The sequence below is a fragment of the Malaclemys terrapin genome, chromosome 3 (assembly GCF_027887155.1).
Source record: "Malaclemys terrapin pileata isolate rMalTer1 chromosome 3, rMalTer1.hap1, whole genome shotgun sequence".
Classification (NCBI taxonomy): domain Eukaryota; kingdom Metazoa; phylum Chordata; order Testudines; family Emydidae; genus Malaclemys; species Malaclemys terrapin.
This window is the reverse complement of record NC_071507.1, coordinates 85,003,407-85,026,249: the sequence shown is the minus strand read 5'-3', so window position 1 is coordinate 85,026,249 and position 22,843 is coordinate 85,003,407. Positions and strand designations below refer to the sequence as shown.

General features: G+C 42.2%; 1 protein-coding gene across 1 annotated transcript in view; it reads right to left on the bottom strand.

Moving 5' to 3' along the window:
* RPS6KA2 (ribosomal protein S6 kinase A2) overlaps nt 1–22,843 on the bottom strand; it is a 248,283-nt gene that overhangs the window by 62,054 nt on the left and 163,386 nt on the right. The window contains exons 10-11 of the mRNA XM_054021757.1: nt 22,053–22,141; nt 8,855–8,919 (exon numbers count right to left, since the gene is read on the bottom strand). Of these exons, the coding sequence (XP_053877732.1) occupies nt 8,855–8,919; nt 22,053–22,141 (154 nt within the window). The remainder of the gene's footprint in view (nt 1–8,854; nt 8,920–22,052; nt 22,142–22,843) is intronic.

Here is a 22,843-nt window from a genome sequence, read left to right as displayed (position 1 = left end):
AAAATCAAAATTTTCGGCGGGAATTATTTTGAAAATAATGTGTCAATTTTCCATCAGGAAAATCTAAACTAAATATTTCATTTTCAGGTTGTTTTCGGTCAGTATGACTTTACTTTGGGTATGCTTCAGCTGCCACAGCACCTCATGGGAGTTGTACTTTGGATGCCTCATACCCCCATTCTTCTCTATGGGGTGGGTTCCACGGCTAGACTACACCTCTATGACACACCACGGTCTCCCCTTTGGTTAAACCAACACCATGCCTCATGGAACTCATGTGACCAATGGTGCATCATGGGTGATGTAGTATGACCAGGGAGCCTGGCCCACATCAGGAAATGGAGGTATAAGACACATAAATTCAGCTCCCATGAGTCACTGAGGCATCTCTGGTTAAGGCTGAACCAAGTTGAAATGAAACATTTTGATCTGAAGATGTCAAATCATTTAGTTTTAGTTTCTAATGGAAATATAGAAACAAAATGTTTTGAATTGAAAATTTTCAGAACTTTCCATTCTGCCAAAATTGTTGATAGTTAAATTTTTTGTCCCGTTATTGTCATGTTTAGAATTATCAGAATTTCCACAGGCTGGAAATTCTGATTTTAGTACCACCTCTACTTAATAAGTGTTGCTATTATGCTTTGTTATTATCTTTGCCCTCAGTCCCTGTTGCAAACTTGGGTGGTCACTGGATATTTCTTTCTCTGTGATGCATGTAATGAGCTGGCAATAAAGTGTTTGGGACTCACATCTGTCTCTCATTATTCATGAACACTTTACTTATCATAATTCATTTTCAATGGATACATGAAAGAGATACAGATGTAAGTGCCCTATGCACGCATCTGGCAGATATCAAGAAAAAGAAAATGATTTAATTTAATTGAGAACTATTTAGTAATTTTCTGCACTGAGCCAAGTGTCTTTGATGAAGAATTGAGTTATTCCTTAGACACCTTCCAGAAATAGAAAGAAGCTGCTCTCTGCAGTGACGCACTTGCAGGACAGGGAATAAACTTCCTTGATACATACACCTGTCACAGAAAAATCTAATAAACAGACAAAATACTAAGCTATCTTTTAAAATGTTAGCCCTTAACAACACTAATGGCAAATGACAGAAAGGGCACCAGAATTCACAACCCTGGATCAGCTTTTGCTGTTGATAACATCTATAATTAATTTATATTGTGAATTTAGTTTGACCTTTATGATGAATGTGTGTTCTGGTAAAGAAAACAGAGGGAGTGGGGAAGAAAAAGAACTCCCACCCTATCAGCCAGATCTGATGAAAGGAATGAAATTCACTCCTACTTTATACATCAATCCTATCTGTGATGAATAGAGTCCTAACTCAGCCTTTTCCCCCTAGATCTGATGAAAAAAACAGATATTCATGCCCATCTCTTCTGACTGAGGGTTGTACAAAGGGATTTCATAGACCCAGTGAAAAGCCAAAGCTTCTATAAGCACAATCTGCAAGGGAAAAATAATAAGAAAAAGCATTTGGGACCCAAATTCTGCCCTCAGACACACTGCTGCTTTTAAATCAGCTGAAGTCAATGGGAGTGTTGTCTATTTGTCTTGGGGAACAAATGGGCCCTAAACGTAGAGATTGTAGGCACATGAATTGCTGTGAGAGTTGGGCACCTAACTCCCTCAAACTCCCTTAAAATCTCAGCCCAGACCTTTACTCTGAAAGAATGTCAATTTATTTAAAGGAGAATCTACCAAATTTGTGCTGCAGTGGCCTGATGGATGTTTCGTAGCACTGAGATGGAGATTTGCAGAAGAAAGCAACAGAGGGTCCTGTGGCACCTTTAAGACTAAAGGGGCCACAGGACCCTCTGTTGCTTTTTACAGATTCAGACTAACATGGCTACCCCTCTGATATTTGCAGAAGAGACACCTTTGTCTATGTCACCCTGGAAGTGCAGATTTAGGACCCTGTTATTGCACTGACAGTAACAGTAGTATGGAGGCTTTTACAAAGATTGGCCAGTGCTACAATTTTGGCTTTGGGATAAACACTATGGACCAGATTTTTCAGTCTGTCAAGTTCACTATGTGTTGTTTACACAAAGCAGAGTGCACCTAAAGTGGCTGGGGATTTGCACTAGAGAATTGCCCTTGTGTAGGGGGAATCTCTGTTGGCATAAAGCTGATGAAGGCTGCTCTGCTTCCTCCAGCACCAGAGCCCTCCCTCTTGCTGAAAGTGGAGGGAGGGTGGGTGTCTGGGTGAGGAGGCATGGCAGATCTAGGTTCCATTACATCCGATTCTCCACTGGCATAAGGTCCCTGAAGGACTATACCTCAGTGGTATATGTTAAATCTGCCTCTCCGCAGCTTCACTTTACACTGGAGCAGAGCAGTGACCAGCTCCCCAAGAGCCCCCCTTCTCCACTGCATCTCAGCAGAACTCAAGTTCAGTGGAGAATCAGGCCTTCACAGCTCAGTTCTCAAATTATTGTACTGGTTCCCACTTGCCCAACTACGGTTAAGGGTCTGTCTTCAGAAGGGTATATAATGCACAGGGCTGCCCAGAGGATTCAGGGGGCCTGGGGCAAAGCAATTTCGGGGGCCCCTTCCATAAAGAAAAGTTGCAATACTATAGAATACTATATTCTTGTGGGGCCTGTGGGGCCTGGGGCAAATTGCCCCACTTGCCCCCGCCCGGGCGGCCCTGATAACTCAGCCATGAAAATGCAGCCTAGGCTGAAATATGGCATCAAATGGACTCAGCCTCAGAACTAGGAATGGGAGAATGCACCGAATTGCAGTGTGGGTTCCGAGGCAGAGCTTGGCAAATATCAGAACGTGCAAAGCCCAGCCTACCCTCCTCTTTCCACCCCTGAGCTGAAGATAGATACAGAGAACACTGTTCCTCTTGGCCTTCCTTGTGCATTCAGCTCTCCTGTACTGCTCCTTCTATGAGGATGGGCTGCTGGTGCTTCAGCTCTCCTTGGACAGTAATAGGGAAGCAGCTGACCTCACTCTGCCTAGCTCAGTTGCCAAGGTGCTTGTGATGTATTTGAATGTATTGAATGGAGGGTTGAATCTCTTCGTGTGAATTTGCAGTTATTTTTTAAGCAGCTGCTGATGTTGAATTTACTGTTATATAGTGGTTACTCTGTTTTTCTTCTATCTCTATGCAGTACAGAGTCAGCCATCCTGGCTCCACCTGTATGGATGTGTCTGGGTTTATAATCAGGGATTTGTGCTACGTCCACAATACACAACAATGGGTGACGAGGGTGGGGTGTCAAGAACCTTCTATCCATCCAAACAGCAAGACAATCTGTGACCTTGTTTACAGTCCCTAAGAGCTAACAGCAGCTAACGTAACAGCAGCGAGGTGAAATGGCAAGCGGTATTGGAAAAATGGAGGCCTTTGACGATGCTGTGGAGGACTGGCCCACATATCTAGAGAGGCTGGAGGAATATTTTGAAATAAATGAGAATCCCCGAGCAAAACATGCAGCAGCATTACTGATTGTGATCAGAGGAAAAACCTACAGTTTATTATGTAGTCTGATTGTCCCAGAGAAGCCAGCCAGCAAAACCTTTAAAGGGTGCAAATTGTTCAAGATTGTCACCCAAGACCCTGCTTACAGCAGAAAGGTTCAGGTTTCATAAGCAGAATCGGCTTGAAAGTGAATCTATTTCCTCCTTTGCAACAGAGTTAAAAAGATTATCAGAACACTGTGCTTTTAAGAATGGGCTTAGTGAGGCCCTAAGAGACAGATTTATATAGGGACTGCTGAATGAAAGCACCCAGAAGAAGCTCATACCTTTAAACGCACAGTAGAAATTGGAGTAGCAATGGAAATTGCAGAAAGGGATGAAATAGAATTGCATACTGGCACTAAAACAGAAATACGAATGCTTACACTATCTGTAACCAGGACAAGAATGTCAGGGGACCGGGTCCTAGGCAGCCAGGCCTAGCGGCCAGAACAGGAGTCAGGCTAGTGGTCAGAGTATGAATGCCAGAGTCAAGGGTTGAAGCGGAGTCAGAGTCAAAGTGGATGGTTGGAGCTGGATTACCAGGAGTTAGGAAAGACAGGAGCAGGGTTGGTTCTGAGGCAGGAGCGAAGCTGGGACAGGATGGGAACAAAGCTGGGTGCAGGACCATGTCTGGGCTGGAGCTGTGGAGGAGCAGAGCAGGACTTAGAAATGAGCACAGGAAGGCAGATAGTACGTGGGCATGTGAGTTTAGCAGCCAGCAAGCTACTGCTGCTGTAAGGTTTAAGAACCGCCTGGCTGGCTTTCTCAGCCAATCAGGCAGGGTGGTCCATCAGGCAACGTGGCTGGCTTGTTAGGCTATGAGGAGTACTGAACAGGTGCTGCTGAGGGCCTTACTCCAGACACAGAGCCGGTCCGCTCAGCAGACAGACACGTTATTGGTGTGGAAAAGAGTTTAAAGATGCATATTGCAGAAGCTGTAATAAAAAGGGTAACCTCCAAGCAGTTTCTTGCACTAAGAAAAATAAGGAAGAGACCAAATCAGTAAAGAAAAATGAATATCAATGTACACTATGTAGATAGAGGCAGTAGTGACAGACTGTGAGCGTGGAGTAGCCAGCCTGCATATATATATATAGCATGAGCAAAAATGACCAGTCCATAATTTGGTGGGCACCACGGTGGTGGGCAAAATGCTTAAAATGGAATTGGACACAGGCTCTGCAGTTTCTATTATCTCATGTTTGGAATATGACAAAACTTTTTAAAATACCAAACTGAAGGAGACACTGATGTTACTAAGAATTTATACGGGAGAAAAAAAACAGTGCCAATTGGAGTAATGCAAATAAATGTGGAGTAGAACAATAAGTAGTGTTTATTAGACTTATATGTAATTGAGAAAGGAGGGCCAGCCCTGCGGGGCCATGAATGGTTACATAAGGGTCCCACTGGATTAGGTATCTATAAAAATGCTGCAGTCACTCTCAGCAGACTCCACTAAAACAGTTGAACAACAGCTGGAGGGATACTAAGTCAGGCATCGGAAGTAGTCAAGGAGGGCCCAGGAACTCTAAAACACATGAAGGCTAAAACAATCCTAGATGAGAAGGCTCAGCCCAAGTTTCACAGAGCTTGACCTGTCCCTTACAGTATCTTCTCGAAGTTAGATGCTTAACTGGAACATCTGGAAAGTGAGGGCATCCTTTCAAAACTGGCCAGGATTGAGTGGGAAACTGCTACTGTTCCAACTGTAAAAAAGTGTGGTGCAGTAAGTGTGTGTGGAGCTTTTAAGGTCACCATAAACCCTGGACTGACCGTTGAAAAATACCCTCTGCCTTGAATTGAAGATATTTTTGCACCACTGGCAGGGGGACAACGATTCAGCAAAATTGATTTGTCACAGGCCTACCTACGGATGGAAGTTGAGGGAGAATCTAAGGCATACCTCACAATCAACACACAAATGGATCAGTACCAATTCAACAGACTAGTGTTTGATATTGCTTCAGCTCCTACTATATGGCAATGGACCAAGTTTTGCAAGGTATTCTGAGTACACAATATTATCTGGATGACATTATTGTGACTGGTGGAAGTGATGAACAACATCTGGAAACCCTGAAAAGGGTATTAAAACATCTGGAAGAATACAGGTTATGAGCTAATTGCATAATGTGTTAATTTTTCAAGGACATGATAGGTTATTGTGGGCATGTTATTGATGTACAAGCCCTACATAAATCTCAGAAGAAGGAACAGTCCTGGAAGCTCCCCCGCCAAAGGATGTGTCACAGTTTAGATCATTTCTGGGATTCATCAACTACTATAACCTATTTGTACCAAACATAGCAACTCTATTGCATCTGCTGAATTGTTTACTGCAGTCTGGTCAAAAGCGGGTTTTGTCATGTGAGTGTCAAAAAGCTTTTCTAGAAGCAAAACAACAGGTCACCTCAGACAGTGTGCTTACATGCTTTAATCCATCCTTGCCCAACAAGTTAGTATGTGATGCTTCCTCACATGGAATTGGGGCGGTTTATGCCAGTATACCATGCCACAACTACCCCAATGTGAAGAAGTTTATTCCAGTCCTTGAGGAAATAACCACTGCTAACAAAAGCCAAGTGAATGACTTCAATAGACAGTGTTGTAAAATGAAGATCTAAACTATTCATTTGTCTATCTGCATTTCTAAAGCACCCATCACCATGGTATCTGGGCACCATATACATATCTGAGAGAAGGATCTAGTTCTCCTTTCTATTTTGAGCCTCTTTTTCAAATGGGATTACGTGTGGTGGTTGCTTGCCCGGTCACCATGCTACTTCAGTACTGGGGAAAAGCCTGCTTCAAAAAACATCAGTCTTGTGCTCAGCCTGAGAAGACTCAGATTCATTCTGGTCTTTGGTGATAAGGCTGTTTCATCCTGAGGGCTTCTGATGGAAAAAGCTTTCCCTATGGTCCCTGAATGTTTCTGGACTGTCAGCTGAAGTGTCCCTGTCAATCACAGCTGCCATAGTGGGTTAAAGGGGATAGGCAATTTCTGAGACACCTTGTCCCTTCCCCACTGAGGACTTCAAATATTCTTGCAGTAAAATATATCAGTACTGAAGTCTTTGCTTCAGCTTGCGGGCAGTCAGCAAACATCAACAATGATAAGCCAAGAGTACCATATATTTGGTTGAAGAACAAAATGAATGTATCAGGGACTTTTTCTGCAAAAAAATAGTGATCAGTACGAAACATCTGTGCTAAATCCATTCCTGTTCCCCAACCCCTCTCTGTTTCCATCCATGAAGGGCTTGCTAACAGCTGGCTGTATCATTATAATAAAACATAAAGGCCTAGTTTCATCTCAAGGCTCATGCTGGCTCAAATCATACTGATTTTTCTTTAGTGTAAAAGCAGAAACCTGGATACAGTAAGGAATGGCCTTTTGTGAACTCTCTCTCGCAAGGCCAGACACAACCTAATCCTTCATGTTCGAAAAATACTTTGAAATGGAAAGTGCTACATAAAAAAGGAAAAGAGAATCCATGAAACTAGTGCTTAAGAAAATGGGATGCAAGTCAGCTGGGCAGCAGATGAAAACCTAAAACTCTACTTTTCTTTCATTTTACTGGCTCCTGAGGTATTAACAAGAGCCGAGCCAGCTCTTCAAAGTTCACTTCAAAGCAGGTGCATGATTTTTTACAATATTAAAATGATCTTTCATGGGCGCTCAGTGCCTGTAGTTTGAAAATGAATTGGGTTCAAATGCAGTTTCCCCCAAGTATTAGCTCCTTTGTGAAGCCATACGCTATGGATTTGATTGGTTTAGGTGCATTCGTACAGGTTCACCAAAACCAGAAGTGGGAGTCATGGCCATGTGACATACCCCACTGAATATAATTCTAATATTAGGGTGATTTATGGTATTTCTGTGGAACCAATTACATCAGATAAAATTAGATTAGAGAGTTTTAAAGGCTCTAGCAGGCAGAAGCCTCAGAATGCTGGCAGATACGCAGAGAGCAAAAAAGAGTTTGTGCATCCAGCTTTAACTCAAACTTTGTAGATTTGGACAAAATTTGTATTAACGCTAGTGCTGGTTCATAAGTTGAAACTTGTGCTGAGGTTTATTTTGAAACTTGTGCTGAGGTTTATTTTGAATCGCTGTGAGGTCTGAATCAAATGCTTAGCTGAGCTCTGCTGCTAATTTCATTATAAGATAAAATGGACTGCAAAAAGGCAAATGATTGGTTACAATCCCATGCATCATTCAAACACTTCTTATCCGGACTGTTATATTTATTAAAATGTTTGCTGTTCTCATTTCAAGTGCTGAAGCTAAACTAGTCAGTCACCTAAATAAAAACAACTAGCATCCATAAAAAGAGTTGCTCTTGTTAGCTCTGGATTATTAAACTGTATATTCTATTATTAGAATCATTGGTCTTTAAAATCTGTCCACTTTATGCTTGTCTAAAGCACCCAATAAGTAAGGGACTGATTCTGGTTCACATTATGGCCACTTTGTGCCACCCCTGTGGTGCAAAGAAGCCACAAAGCTACTTTAACTGGGTGATTTATGATTCTGACAGCATAGGGTATCCCCAGCTGATGTACAGCCAACAGCAGCTCTGGAAAACACCCTGCCAGCCCCATTGGCATAGGGGGTGCGCTGGAGGGGTAGGGACATGACTGGAGCGCTGTTGTGCTCTGATCTACTGCAGTGTTCCCTTTGCTGGGGGCCATAAGATAGAACAGTTGTGAGACTGCTCTAAATTACTCTGGGGGCAAATCCTGGCTTTGGAGAGCACAAAGGTAGCATAGAGCCCCAAAGGTATAGCACAACTCAGTCAGGCCCGACACAAGGGCCTAATACTTTTATAGAGAAAATAAGAGCACAACAGTGGAAGAATCCAGAGGAGCAGATAGCTTTCCCCTGTTGTGTCTTTTTCCAAACCAAAGCCTTAAGCTTTGTTTTACACTCAGTATGAAATGTCACAGGCACTCCTTCATTTAGAGCTGCTCCATTACATTCTAATCCAACTCCTGGGATCAGTACGTTAAATTCTTCAGAGTGTAATGTGGTAATTATTCTTTGAACCTCTGGAAAGTGATCCAAATTACATCATAATGAGCTAGCTGATTAGGTAAAACAAACAAAAAATTTGAAAAAGCTGAGGATGCTGAATGGACCTTTATTTTCTTTAGGGTAAAAGCAGAAACGTGGATGCGAATCAAAAGGCTTTAATTCATGGGCTTTCTATGGTAGAGCTCACTCCAGTAAGCTTTTTTGTTTTGTTTTGTTTTTATATGACAGACTCAGTTTCCAGCTGGCCTTTGCTAAATCTACCTAATCCCAGACTACAATTAGCAACAATATTGCTCTACTTACATTCCAGTCTATAGTAACAAAGAACAGGTGCCGTTTAATTTCTTCAACTCCATCGAGGCCAGCACCTGCCAAGACAACAAGAAGAAAGAGTCAAAATAAAGCCAAGCCAGGAGGAACACGCTGTATTCTTTAAAACCATCACCAACATATCCCTCCCTTCCCCTTGAAAAAATTTAGAAATGTCAGAAATTGTTTAAGCCATCACAAATATATACAAGGACATTTTGTTAATGCAAACATCACAGCCAGGAAAGAAAAACCCTTGAACATGCGAGTTTTGATTGTAGGCTTGTGTCAGGTCTGCCTGGCCAGTCTTTCATGCTTCATATTAGATAAGGAAATAGAATCATAGAAATGTAGAGCTGGAAGAGACCTCAAGAGGTCATATAATCCATCCTCCCACACTGAGGTAGGACCAAGTATGCCTACACCAGAGGTTTTTAAACTGGGGGGGCATGTCCCCCTAGAAGGGCGCAGAGGAATGTTTTTTTTTGGGGGGGGGCAGTGATGGCAGGTGGCTTGGGGCAGACTTACACAGCAGGGTTCAGGGAGGGAGCACCACTTCCACCCCTTGACCCTCCTTTTCTGTCTATTTTTGTCTGAATTGGGGAGGTGCCACCAAAACTTGTAACTCAAAGGGAGGCTTTCAGCTCAGAAAGTTTGAAAACTGCTGGTCTAGACCATCCCTGACATGTGTTTTCTCTAACCTGTTCTTAAAAACTGCCAATGTAATACTTTGGGGTTCAATCCAGAGCAATGAGAGGTTGTGACACTGCCTGCCCTGTAACCCTGGATGCCTTAAATGCTCAGCTGCTGTGGCTCACAGTCCAGAAACCCTGAATATCTGTGCTGTGAAGCACTCTGACCCTAGCAGCCTTCCTACAACACAACAGCCAGACACTGGTCTCCACCAGCCTTAGTTACTACTTGCAGAGTGACCCCAACACACTCCCAGTCCTGAATTTTCCCTTGCCCTGGATTGTCCAGCCCTCTCCTGGAACACTTAGAGAAGTAATAAGGTTCATCATTCCTCTGAAGGGACAAAAGCACAGCTTATTACTTTAACTGGAGCTAACAATCACTTCAATTCAAACACAGCACTGGGTTGGTTTAGTTTAAAAGAGAGAAGTTTAATAACAAAAAGAATTCGGTTTTAAGTGAATTTATGTGCAAGGGATAAGAACAAAAATGGTTACAAGAAAATACAAGTGAAAATACGCTTTCTAATGGCTAAGACCTAACTTACCAACTACTCTCTTTGTTCAGGATGGATTTCTTACTGATTTTTCTTTTTTCCAGCCATGGCTGAGTTTCTCTCAGTCAGGACCTTCCACAAACATACAACATGCTGGAGTCCCTTGTTTTCCTAGGTGACAGATGCCAAAATGGCTCTCTGTTTCCCCTTATATCACTCAGAGTTCATTAACTCTGTTTTAAGAGGCAGGATGACCTCATGCTGTTCTTTCCTTCCTGTGGACATCCCATCCTTGTGCTGATTTGTATGTAAATGAGGCTTTCATTGTTTTGATTCCAAAATGCTACCTTCCCTCCAGTCTGGGGAGAAACCCGTTTTCCCCTGTGTTTGGTCACAGAATTTAAAGCATAATATCACTGAATATCCATAATTCCTCATATAGTGTTAATATGTACATTTCACAACGATATTAATCACCAGCATGTCACTGACTTTCACAAAAGACGTTACTCAATACACTTTATAATACAGTAATATTGTATACAATTAGTTGATACTTACCATTTGAGGTTCAGATCCCCACAAGAAGCTACCGACCCCACTGTCCAGGTTGATAGCTTTGTTTATATTTTATGTAAATGCACCTTCATTGTCTCGGCCTGATGACCAGGCTGGTCAGACAAACACATCTTCCTTTGTCTACAACAGATTGGGCTTATGCAGACAAACATATTTCTAGCACATGTCCATCACTCTTTGTACACAACCCAAACCTACATATGTAAGAGTATTAATGATCTTCTCTATTGCTTATTTCTCTTTACACCTTCCATGTCTCTTACCCGAAACAAACAGAAAACAATAAAACTATAGCCTTTCTTTAACATTTCCCAGCCTCTTTACTCAAGAATCTCTTGAAACTATTTTACCATTGCTGGAAGTGTGAAGTTTTCCAGTGTACCATGGCATGTACCATGACAACAGTGTGTTAGATGTAGTGAATATGTCAGGCCTGACAAGAGTTGCTGACACACAGTAGTGAACCACCAGTCAGATTAGCTACTGGCTACAGGCATCTGTTCAAAGTTCTCCTGAGTCCATAAACTAAGGGGCACCTTTTACCTTTCTTAAAATCCATACTACCCCAGTGCTTGCTTCACACCCATCTGGGTCACCCAGGCCAGTAGAGAGCTCTGTCAACCCAAGGTGTGAAACCAGATCTCTTTCCATCCTGAGCCAGCCCTGCTCCCAGCAGAGTGCTGGCCCACAGCTTTCCCAGAGGCTGACTGCTCTCAGCAGAGTACAGGCCCACAACTATTGACCTAGTTGTGCCAGGGTCCATCCCTCCTAGCAGATCCTGGACCCTAGCCCCTTTCAGCTTTGCTCCAGACCTACCAAACACTGACTCAGTTTCCCCATTGAGGGTTTACTCCCTCGACCCCTGTGTCTGGCTATAGTACACTTGTACCTGAGCCCTCGGCCTCAATCCTGTTACCTAATTACAGAAAACAACACACCAAGAACACACACTTCCCTGCATTTCCACAGTCAGAATCCTGGAATAACTTTAGTGTTCATAATGACTCAGGCTACAGGCGGGGTAGTGGGATTCATCATATCCACATCTGCTAGCTTCTATCAGGCACACCCCATTATGTCCATCTCCTGGGTCCCATGGGCATAACTTGCCACTCCTCTTCTGTTAGAGCTGCTTGCAATTGTCCTGGTCAGCAAGCTTCTGTTGCTCCAGCTCTGTCTCCGTACTCTGACACCTGGCCTCCAACTCTGTTTGTCTGTCCTCCACTAGCAGCCTTCTGCACTCCAGCCTCCACAGCTCTAATACTCTTGCCACTGCTGGATCATCTGTGGAACCATCTGCTTGATCTCTTGCATGCCCTGTAGGAGAAAAAGGGACCCCTTCCCCAGTCTGGAGCAGTGCCCCATCTTGCCTCATGGCATATGAGTGCGGCATGTACACCGGCTCCAATTTTTTCTGATCAGCCGCTGACAGAGCTCACTGCACACAGCTCTTCTAACTGCTTCTTGGTGAGTTCAGCATCTGTTCCTTTGCTCTTCCTGCCTTCTCTACAGCTTACTCCTCTTTACACCGTCCTTTGCTCTATGTCCCTTACCCAAAACCAACAACAATAAAACTATAGCCCTTCTTTAACAGTTCCCAGCCTCTTTACTCGAGAATCACTTGAAACTATTTTACCATTGCTGGAAGTCTGACTCTCATTCAACCAGCAAACTGTATATAAATCCTGGCTGAATTGTGTCACAGAAGGGGATTCCACAGTCTCCCTTGGTAACCTATTCCAGCACTTAATTATCCTTATAGTTAGAAAGCTTTTCCCAATATCTAACCTAAATCTCCCTTGCTGTAGATTAAGCCCATTACTTCTTTTCCTACCTTCCGTGGAAATGGAGAACAATTGATCACCATCTTTTTTATAACAGACCTTAACGTATCTGAAGACTTATCAGATCCCTCCCCAAATCTTCTTTTCTCATAAACATGCCTAGTTTTTGCAGCTTTTCTTTATAGGTCAGGTTTTCAAAACATCTGATCATTTTTGTTGCTCTGCTCTGGACTTTCTCCATTTTGTCCATATCTTTCTTAAAGTGTGGCACCCAAAACTAGGCACAGTACTCCAGCTGAGGCCTCACCAGTGCTGAGTAGAGTACAACAATTACCTCCCGTGTCTTACATACAACAATCCTGTTAATACACCCCAGAATAATAGCCTTTTTCACAGCAGCATCACACTGTTGTCTCTCATTACATTTGTGATCCACTATAACCCCCAGCTCCTCTTCAACATTACTACAGCCTGGTCAGTTATTCCCCATTTTGTAGTTGTTCACATGATTTTCCTAAGTATAGTACTTCGCACTTGTCTTTATTGAATTTCATCTTGCTGATTTCAGACCAATTCTCTAATTTGTCAAGGTCATTTTGAATTCTGTCCTCCAAAGTGCTCCCAAGCCTCTCAGCTTTGTATCACCTCAAATACTGTAGGCATACTCTCCACACCATTATCCAAGTCATTAATGAAAATACTAAACAGTACTGGACCAACGACTGAACCCCGTGGGATCCCACTAGATATGTTGTCCCAGTTTGACAGTAAACCATCAATGACTACTTGTTGAGCATGTTTTTTCAACCAGTTGTGCACCCACTTTATGGCAATTTTACGTAGGCTACATTTCCCTAGTTTGCTTATGAGACTGTCGTGTGGAACTGTGTCCAGAGATGGCTCCAGGTTTTCTGCCACCCCAACCGGAGGGAAAAAAAAAAAAAAAAGGCGATTGGCGGCACTTCGAGGGCAGCTCAATCGCACCGCTCCATTCTTTGGCAGCAGTTTGGCGGCGGGTCCTTCACTCCCTTTCTTTTCCTTCGGCAGCAGCTCAAAGAGGAAGAGAGGGACAGAGGGACCTGCCACTGAATTCCCGCCGAAGACCCAGACGTGCCGCCCCAATAGTGGACGGAGTGCCGCGCCTTTGTATTGGCTGCCCCAAGCACCTGCTTCCTTAGCTGGTGCGTGGAGCTGGCCCTGACTGTGTCAAAAGCCTTACTAAAAATCAAGATATATCATCTTTATAGTTTCCCTCCTATCCACTAGGCCTGTAACCTTGTCAAAGAAGGAAATTAGGTTGGTTTGGCATTTGTTCTTGACAAATCCATGCTGGCTATTACTTATCACCCTATTATCCTCTAGGTGCTTACAAACTGATCGTTTAATATGTTCCAGTATCTTTCCAGGTATTGAAGTTAAGCTGACTGCTCTATAATTTCCCAGGTCCTCTTTGTTCCCTTTTTTAAAGATAGAAACTCTGTTTGCACTTCTCCAGTCCTGTTGGACCTCACCCGTTCTACATGAACTCACAAAGATAATTGTTTTGATATTGCCTCAACTAGTTCCTTAAGTACCCTAGGGGGAATTTCATCAGGCCCTACCAACTTGAATATAGCTAATGTACCTAAATGTTCTTTAACCCGTTCTGTCCCTATTCTGGCTTGTATTCCTTCCTCTTTGTTGTTAATATTAATTGTGTTAAGCATCTAGTCACAATTATCCTTTTTAGTGAAGTGAAATAGACCCCATATCAACCAGCAACGTGCCAGATGTTAGCACATTGCTTAATGCACTACTGAAAGGCACTCAGATACTACAATGAGGAGTGTGGTCTAAAAGCCTGTATAGCAGGGGTCGGCAACCTTTCAGAAGTGGTGTGCCAAGTCTTCATTTATTCACTCTAATTTAAGGTTTTGCGTGCCAGTAATACATTTTAACGTTTTTAGAAGGTCTCTTTCTATAAGTCTAGAATATATGACTAAACTATTGTTGTATGTAAAGTAAATAAGGTTTTTAAAACATTTAAGAAGCTTCATTTAAAATTAAATTAAAATGCAGAGCCCCCTGGACCGGTGGCCAGGACCCGGGCAGTGTGAGTGCCACTGAAAATCAGCTCGCATGCTGCCTTCGGCACGCATGCCATAGGTTGCCTACCCCTGCTGTATAGAATGGAGGGAATAGAATAAAACTAGGCAGAACTAGGAGTCCAAAGGGCTTCCTGACATGGGGGCAATGGTATTACTGCTACCTAGCACTTACAGATATGCATTTGTAGCCACTTTGTGAGAGTTAAGTTTTATGAACTCCAGTTTACAGATAGGGAAACTCTGGTGCACATAGTTTAGGCTCAAATTTACACAAAGTCAGCTGATTTTGGGTACCTCAAAGCTGGTTCTCATTTGTATTGGCACCAAATACACCAATGTCATAGATACTTTTTCTTCACTAACAACTTTCTTATGTATTCTATTGATTATTTAGCAAAACTCTGTGGGGTTTGGCAGCACATGTCTAATTCTTTCATTGCTTTTCCTCTATGTCCTTATTTAATATCTTTCTTGTTTATTCCTTTCAGCACGTTTAGTTTACTGGCTTGAGGAAAATCAGCAGGTGTTCAGTAATAATTAAACAACTATCAGATTTGACTGAGTGTGCCACGTGATTGGTTGATTTGTTTTTATTAATAGCATCTTTCATTCTCCCACGGGGGAAAGTAACACCTGGAGATGAAGATTCTGCATTGCAATTTTGGAGCCATTTCCTGTGAGATGCTGAACATCTCCAGATGTGTTGAGCATCTCAGTTCCTACTGACATTAGTGAGAGCTGAGGACACTGAGTACCTTGCTGTGGGTGCTCAGCACCTCAGCGTACTAAGCCTTTTATTTGCAATACTTGTACTTCCTAACAAGCAGTTTTGTAAAAGGTCTTGTCAACTCAAGCTTTTGTAAAATGTGACATCTGCTTTCGATGCACACAAGACATTATTAGTGTTTGCCAAAGTGCACTGATCAAGAACTGCATTCTACAGCTTGCTTAACATTGGCTCATGACTAGGTATTAAAAACAAATATTGCTTGCATATTACATGCAGGGCTATCAGCCATGTACATGGGAAAGCTGACCCAGTAGGTGTGTTTATAGTTTTGATTTGTTCCCCCCGGGTATTCTGAACATAGAACAGGCTGCTGCCAGAAATCAGTAAATACAAAAACTTGGCCAGCGACAAACCTTGTTCCATGGTTTTCTTATTAGGAATTTTCAATCATCATCCAAGTTCAAGGTACAGTCCTGATTGCCTACTAAACATATATGGCAGGTCTGCTTCTGATTTCACTGACACCAGTATAGTTAAGTAGAAACTCCACAGAAAAAAAAAAAACAGAGTTACACTAATATAAACCCAGCATCAGAAGAGTATCAGGACCAGCAAATGTGCTTAGAAGAACTGGAGTCTATCCCTGACTGTGCCACAGAATGCTTATGTGATGCTGGGCAAGTCACTTAAACCCAAATTTCTCACAGGTGGTCACTACCTGTGTGTTCCTTACTTTATGGTTGCCCAACTTGAGACACTTTGGCCAGATTTGCAGAAGTGCTGATAGTTCACAGCTGCAACTGAAGTCAATGGGGGCTGTGCTTTGAACATATAAAGTGCCATAAAAATGCTAAGTTTTCTGGGGAAAAAAAAAAAAAACAGGTCTTAGGTGTGTTAAATTGGGCACCGAAAATCAGTCGACACTTTTGGTTTTAATCTCTCTGTGCCTCAGTTCCTCAACTATAAATTGGGTCTAATGCCACTGCTCACCTCAGAGAAGTGCTGTAAAGATAATTCACTAGTTGTTTGTGAAGTGCACTCAGACATTACTATGAGAACACCAGGGAAATGCCCATGAGGAAATTAATAATTCTGTATTCAGTGCAGAGTTTGAATGGTATGTGGTTAAGTCTAAAAAGAATATTGAATGATTACCCCCACAGTGAGCACTGACCATCCCATGCACCGAATGAGGCCAGGATCCTGTGGAAAAAATAGTATGTGATCATGTAATTAAAGACTGTGGGTAAAATTTTCAAGAGCGCCTAAGTGACTTAGGAGTGTAAATCCCATTTTCAAAAGTGGTTTTAGGTGCTTTGGAGCCTATGTCTCATTAAAGCCAAGGAGACAAATTGAGATTGGATTGGCAATGCTAATTCTGGCCTGTCCTAACTTCTGAGTGCTTGACTTTGCAACCTTAACTTTCTTTTTAACATAGCTACTGAATATAATATTTAATGGATTTAATTGTTAAAAAAGGGTCTGATTCAACTGCCATTGGAAAAGATTCCCACTGATTTCAATAGATGTTGGATTAGGGCCAGTAATAGCCAATAAGTTTGCTTCAACACATATCACCTCAGTAGTTAAGCAACATTTAGGTTACAAAAATCAGAACAATATTGATTTTATTCGCTTCATCTTTGTAATACAATAGAAAGAGCAATTACTTACCCTAGTGGTTATCCGAGATCCTGTGGTCAGTGTGACTCCCTCTGTAGGGCTCCATGAGTCTCATGTGTGTGAGACTGGAAATTGTTGAACAGCAGTGTCTGTTTGGCCTGTGCATGCACCCCTGTGCCTTCTCATGCTCTTGTGAGAGGACATAAAGGAGAGAATGGTCCCAATCTCTCAGTTCTCTTGCCATTCGAAGCCTGTGTTAGTTGAGGACTCTGAAAGTGACGATAGAGGGGTGTTTGTGAGATCCACAGTGACTACAACATCTCGAAGAACCATAGTTTCTTTAGAGTGATTGTTCTTTCTTCTTTGAGTATGTCTCAGTGTGGATCCTGCTGTAGGTGACTAGCAATCACTTCCCCTCAGGATGGTGAGAGTGAAGAGTTTCAGCTGCATCAGCGATTGGAGAACTGTTCCCCTGAACTTGGTGGCTGCTCTGGCTGCCATATCAAGAAAATAAGATCAGAAAGTTTCTGAAGCAGGTGACAGATGCAGCTTGTGCTCTGGTGGAATGTGCCTGGATATTTGAATGAAAAGGCTCTCCAGCCAACTGATAACCAGTGGAAACGCATTACATGATCCACTTGGAAATTCATTGTGGTGAGATGGCTTGGCCTTTGGACGAACCAGAAATGACCACAAAGTGGCAATGAGTCAGACAAAACTTGGTCTTGGTCTCATTATGGCAAAACAGCAGAGCTGTGGATATGTCTAAAGTGTGCTGTTTCTTCTCTACCATTGGTGAGTGTGGCTTTGGGAAGAAGACTAGCAAGCTAATTGATTGATTTTTGTTGATAGTCTAGACCACCTTGGGGATGAAACTGGGGTGTAGTCTGAGTACTACCTTGTCCATATGAAAGACTGCAGTCCAGCTATGAGAGTCTAGCGTTCACTGACTCTCCAAGCTGAGGTGATAGCCACCACAAAGATCCTCTTGATGGTAAGGGGTGCACGGTGTATTCTGTCACTGGTTCAAAGGGTGGGTCCGTATGCTTCAGAAGAATAACAATGAGGTCTCATGAGGAAGTCAGGTCCTTAAATGGAAGGCTAATATGAAGAAGGCCCTTAAAAAATGTCAGTATTTTTGGGTGTGACTGTGCTGGCGTGTGACACATTGATAAAGCTGCCAAATGGACTTTGAGAGAATTAAATAATAGTTTTGCCTGTTTCAGAAACAACATAGTCTAGGATCTTCAGCGTTGCTGCCTCAACTGGGTCCAAACCATGTTGGGCTGCCCATATAGAAAATCTTTTCCACTTCGAGGCATAAGTCTTCCTGGTGGAGTATTTTCTGCTTTGTATGAGAATCTTTTGAACCTGTAGGGAGCCGTCTCTGTCAGTATTGTTCAAACAGCCAACATCTGAGCCATCAGGTGTAACAACTGCGGGTCTGGCTGCTGACCTTGATTCTGTGATATGTCCAGGGAGGCCAGGAAGTGAATGGGATGGCACGGGGCCATCTGTAGCAGATGTGACAGCCAAAACTTGGCCAATAAGGGTCTACCAGGATGTCTGTAGCCTTGTCCCTCTTGATCTTGGGCAGTATCCTGGAGAATTGTTGGCAAGGCATATATGAATCCTCCAGATCACTGCAAAGGAGAAGCATCTGGCAATAATCCCAGGCTCACGCCTCTTCTGGAACAGAAAGTTATGCATTTGACATTGTCCCTTGTGGTGAATAAGTCTATTATGGGGGTCCTTCCGGGGTAGAATATGAGGTCTATGATAAACTCCTTCAGTGACCCATTGTGGTTGGTCGCTGGGTGACTGCTTAAGAAGTCTGCCAGGCCTTCACTGAGCCCTAGGAGGTTTAGACCCAGTGGGACTATCCTGTGTTGATGTCACCACTTCTATAGCCTGATGGTTTCTTGGCAGAAGAGGGGATGATTGGGCACCTCCTTGTCTGTTTACATAGTGTATCACCAACATGTTGTGTTGCAGGATTTGCACTGCGGCGTTCCACAGAACAGGCAGGAATGCTATGAAGGCCAGTCTGATGTCTCCCAGCTACTGGACATTCATGTGTAATCTCAGGTCATCCAGACACCATGCCCCTGCATCTGTAGGTGGTTCATCTGGGTACTCCAGCCCACTGAAGCATCTGTGATAAGTGCCCGTTGGGGACGGGCAGAGAATGGGACCAGAGATGGCAATGTCGGTACCAGTGCCAGCACAAGTTTCTTTCTTAACACAATTTTTTCTGCACCAGTCTTCAACAGAGATGCTGGATAATGCTGGCTTGTCCACTCACAGGATCTCAGGGTCTGATGAGACTCATGAATTGTTCCAGAAGATGGCATTTGGCCCCATGTCCCCCTAAACAGAAGAGGCACCTCCTATGTCCATCTTTTAAGGGGATTTGTCCATAGCAGGATGGATAGGGTTTGACGCTGGTAGGTTTAGGTCTGCCAAGTTAAGAAGCGCTGGGCATGAAGATGTGTACAGGGGAATCTAGCTGTTGATACTCAGATAAGATGGGTTGATATGAACACAACAGTCAAATATAAAGATAATCAAAAGAATTCTGAAGAAATTAAAAAGGTTTAGCCAAAACTAAGAGCTAGTGGGTTAGAAACTTGTCAGATTCTGTCTCACTGCAATAAATAAGAAGAGGGACCTGAGGGTGGGTTGCAGTCGCTTCACTCTTTATGCCTTCGCATAGGAGCATGAGGAGGCACATGGTACATGTGCAGCCCCAAAAGACACTGCTACTTTAAAATGTCCAGTCCCGTGCACATGGGGCGCATGAGCACCTTGAGTGGCTCTACACTGACACATCCTTGAAGAATGTTAATTTTTGTATGTTAGCAAAACCCTAAAAGGTCACTCAGCAGCATAAGGACATAGATAGCAAGAGGGAATCTTCCATTTTCCACACAAGATTATTATTAGAAATTTCAAGTACCATAGCCCAGCCAGATGGTGATGTAATTGGGCTGCCAAACATCTTGCTAACAACTGTCAGTCAGAATGCTAATGCTGTGACTGCTACATGTGGGATCGAATGTTCTGTAGTAGTAGATTCCCTCCATAACACCACCTCAAGTGATTGAGCAACTAAGTATGAAAGCCAGGGCAAAAAAAATCTCTCCTGCACCACTTGCTTTTTATACATCTCGGAACAAGTTATGTGCTTAATTTAGCTTTGCTCTCCTACCCCTATTCCCAATAATAATAATAAAAAAAATCTAAACAGCATGAAGAGTTAAAGGAGATAACAGCATCCTGTTTTTCAAAAGTTTCTCAGTATTTACACTATGATGTGTCTTACTTGCAAAAAAGAAAGTAATTCATTAGTTGCCAAAACCCCATGGGTGCTGATGTCAGTCAACTGTATATTTAATGAGGACCAATTAGTTATTTCTTTTCCTGTGACAGACCTTACAGAAGTCAAAGATCAACTATTCTTCTTTTCCCTGAGGCCTTTTCTTTACAGCCACCTACAATTTCTAGAGCAATATACTCCCACTGATACAATAGAGCATACACAGAAGAGCTAAATGATGTGGCTGATTGGTGGAAAGGATACCTTACAGTACATTATATATATATATATATATATACACACACACACACACACACACACACACATACACACACACACAGGAAAACCTTACTTCCCTTATTTCTAAAGAGGAGAAATTATTCTAGAGTAAAATAGCTTTTGTTCTTGAATAGAGTATCCAGATGGGGAATTACAGCAAAAGAGCTATAAAGGAATATATCACTTTCCCCTTGTGTTGAATCTAAACTCTGAATATGTTCAGAGGTTTGACTAACACTATTTTTTGCAGTTCTGTGCAGTACACGCTGCATTTTATTAGTGGTTTATGGCCTTCTGGGTGTTAAAATTAATACTGCATCTTTATTGAGTCAATAAATTAATATTTCAGAAATGGGGGGGGGGGGGAAATCACATATTTGGAAAACAATTTCAACCTTTTCTTAGCAACATTGTCCGGTGGAATTTTAGGATCATAGGCTTCAGAATTTCTCTTTGTTGTCCTTTTTTCCTTCCCTAAGTCTCACATCTTAGAACTGCACCTAATTGTATACTGAGTATCACTTAATAGTAGAAATTTGGTAATAACAGTGATATTTCGAGACTTTTAAAGATGGGAAAAGGAGAATGAATAGAGGATGATAGTAGTGAAGATAAATGGGACATAGGAGGTGTAAGCTGGTAAGAGAATAGGAGGCAGGAGAGAACAGAAAAATTGGGAGACTAGAGGAGGAAACACATCTTGTTGCAACCATTTTTTCCTCTTGCGCTCCTCTATTTTAGAAAGCAAGTCATTCTCTTATTCACCCAGAACAGAGCAAGAGACTAGAGAGCTGGAAGGAACCTACAATATTTTTACAGACGGAGGCAACATTTTAAAATAACATAATGCTATGACTCTGATGTCCTTGATTTGCTATGGTTACTCTTGTTCTTCACTAAAATCTCTAGGGAACAAATTTTCAAAGGAACCACCTGCTAAAACATGAATGGACACACTAAGTCTCCTACGTAACCCCTCCCCTCCCCCAAATACCATGAGTTTCCTAATGGAACTCTTGAGTATAGACAGAGTTGGCTTTACATAAATAAATCAAAAACATCCTCCATGCTTATTCAAACATAACTGGGTGCAATAATGAAAGAAGAGTAAAACAAAATCTTGGTGATAAAGCAGACAATTCATTTTAAGGTGCTAAAGAAGGGCAGGCCTTTTGTTCAAAATGCTCCTACTAAATCAAATGAGATGGCACAGAAATTTAATCAGAGTGGCTTTGCAAGAATTCTTCTCTACTTCACCCCCCTCCAAGATGTGGAGCTGAAATATAGAGAGTTCATTAAAATACCTGACTGGGTTCTCATTTTCCTGTATTACTATCCACAGGAGTTATCTTATGTAATTCATAAAGATTGGTGATCTACTTCCCCTCTTCACTGAAGAAATAAATCATGAATTAATCTCATGCTTTGGATTCTAATGCTATGCTTGATTTCCTTGCTTCTCTCTCTAGTAATGCTTGTGTTTTGCTGCAGAATAAATATGAATATAAATGTACATGTAATGGAGAGGATAACTACCAGTTAAAATGCATCAAGGGAAATTACCACCACCATATTGTACAGAAATCAAATGAGCATCCATACCTAATCTGTTGGATGGGTTCCTTTTGAAGAGGGCTCTCAGCAAACTTTGGGCTTCTATGCTCAAAAACTGAGGCATTCCTAGCTTGGCTCTGAAAGAACAGAACACTTGAAAAGAAAAAAATATTTTTCAAAAAATTTCAAATCCACACCTGCATTTTATAGGGACATGCAGACACCCATACACATTTGTCACCAAAGATATAATACCTAGACAGATTAGATAGCTCACAAATGGAGGGGCCAGTCCTGCACCCATCGAGGTTAAAGGAAGTTTTACCATTGATGTCACTGGGAGCAGCTCCTGACCGGAAGCACAGAACATCACCTTATAGTTAATGTTGCTCAAGGGTTACTAATTCTAAGGGTTCAGAGTGGTAGCCGTGTTAGTCTGTATCAGCTAAAAGAACAGGAGTACTTGTGGCGCCTTAGAGACTAACAAAGGTATTTGGGCATAAGCTTTCGTGGGCTAAAACCCACTTAATCGGATGCATGCGGTGGAAAATACAGTAGGAAGATATATATACACACAGAGAACATTCTGTGGGGACATTCTGTTAATTCTAAGGGGTCATTTTCAGCTATTTATTATCTTTTTTCAGTTTTACCTTTCTGGATTAAATTTGGCAGGTTTGTTCTCAATCCAAGAGCAAACTTTTTGGAATGTTTGACCCAAAATGGCCTAGACATTTTCAAGAATGAAGAGCGTGATGATAAAATACACATTTTGCATTATTAAAAATTGTAATTGGTTTTTAATAGCTCTGGTGCTTCAGTGGTAGACGGCAGAAATA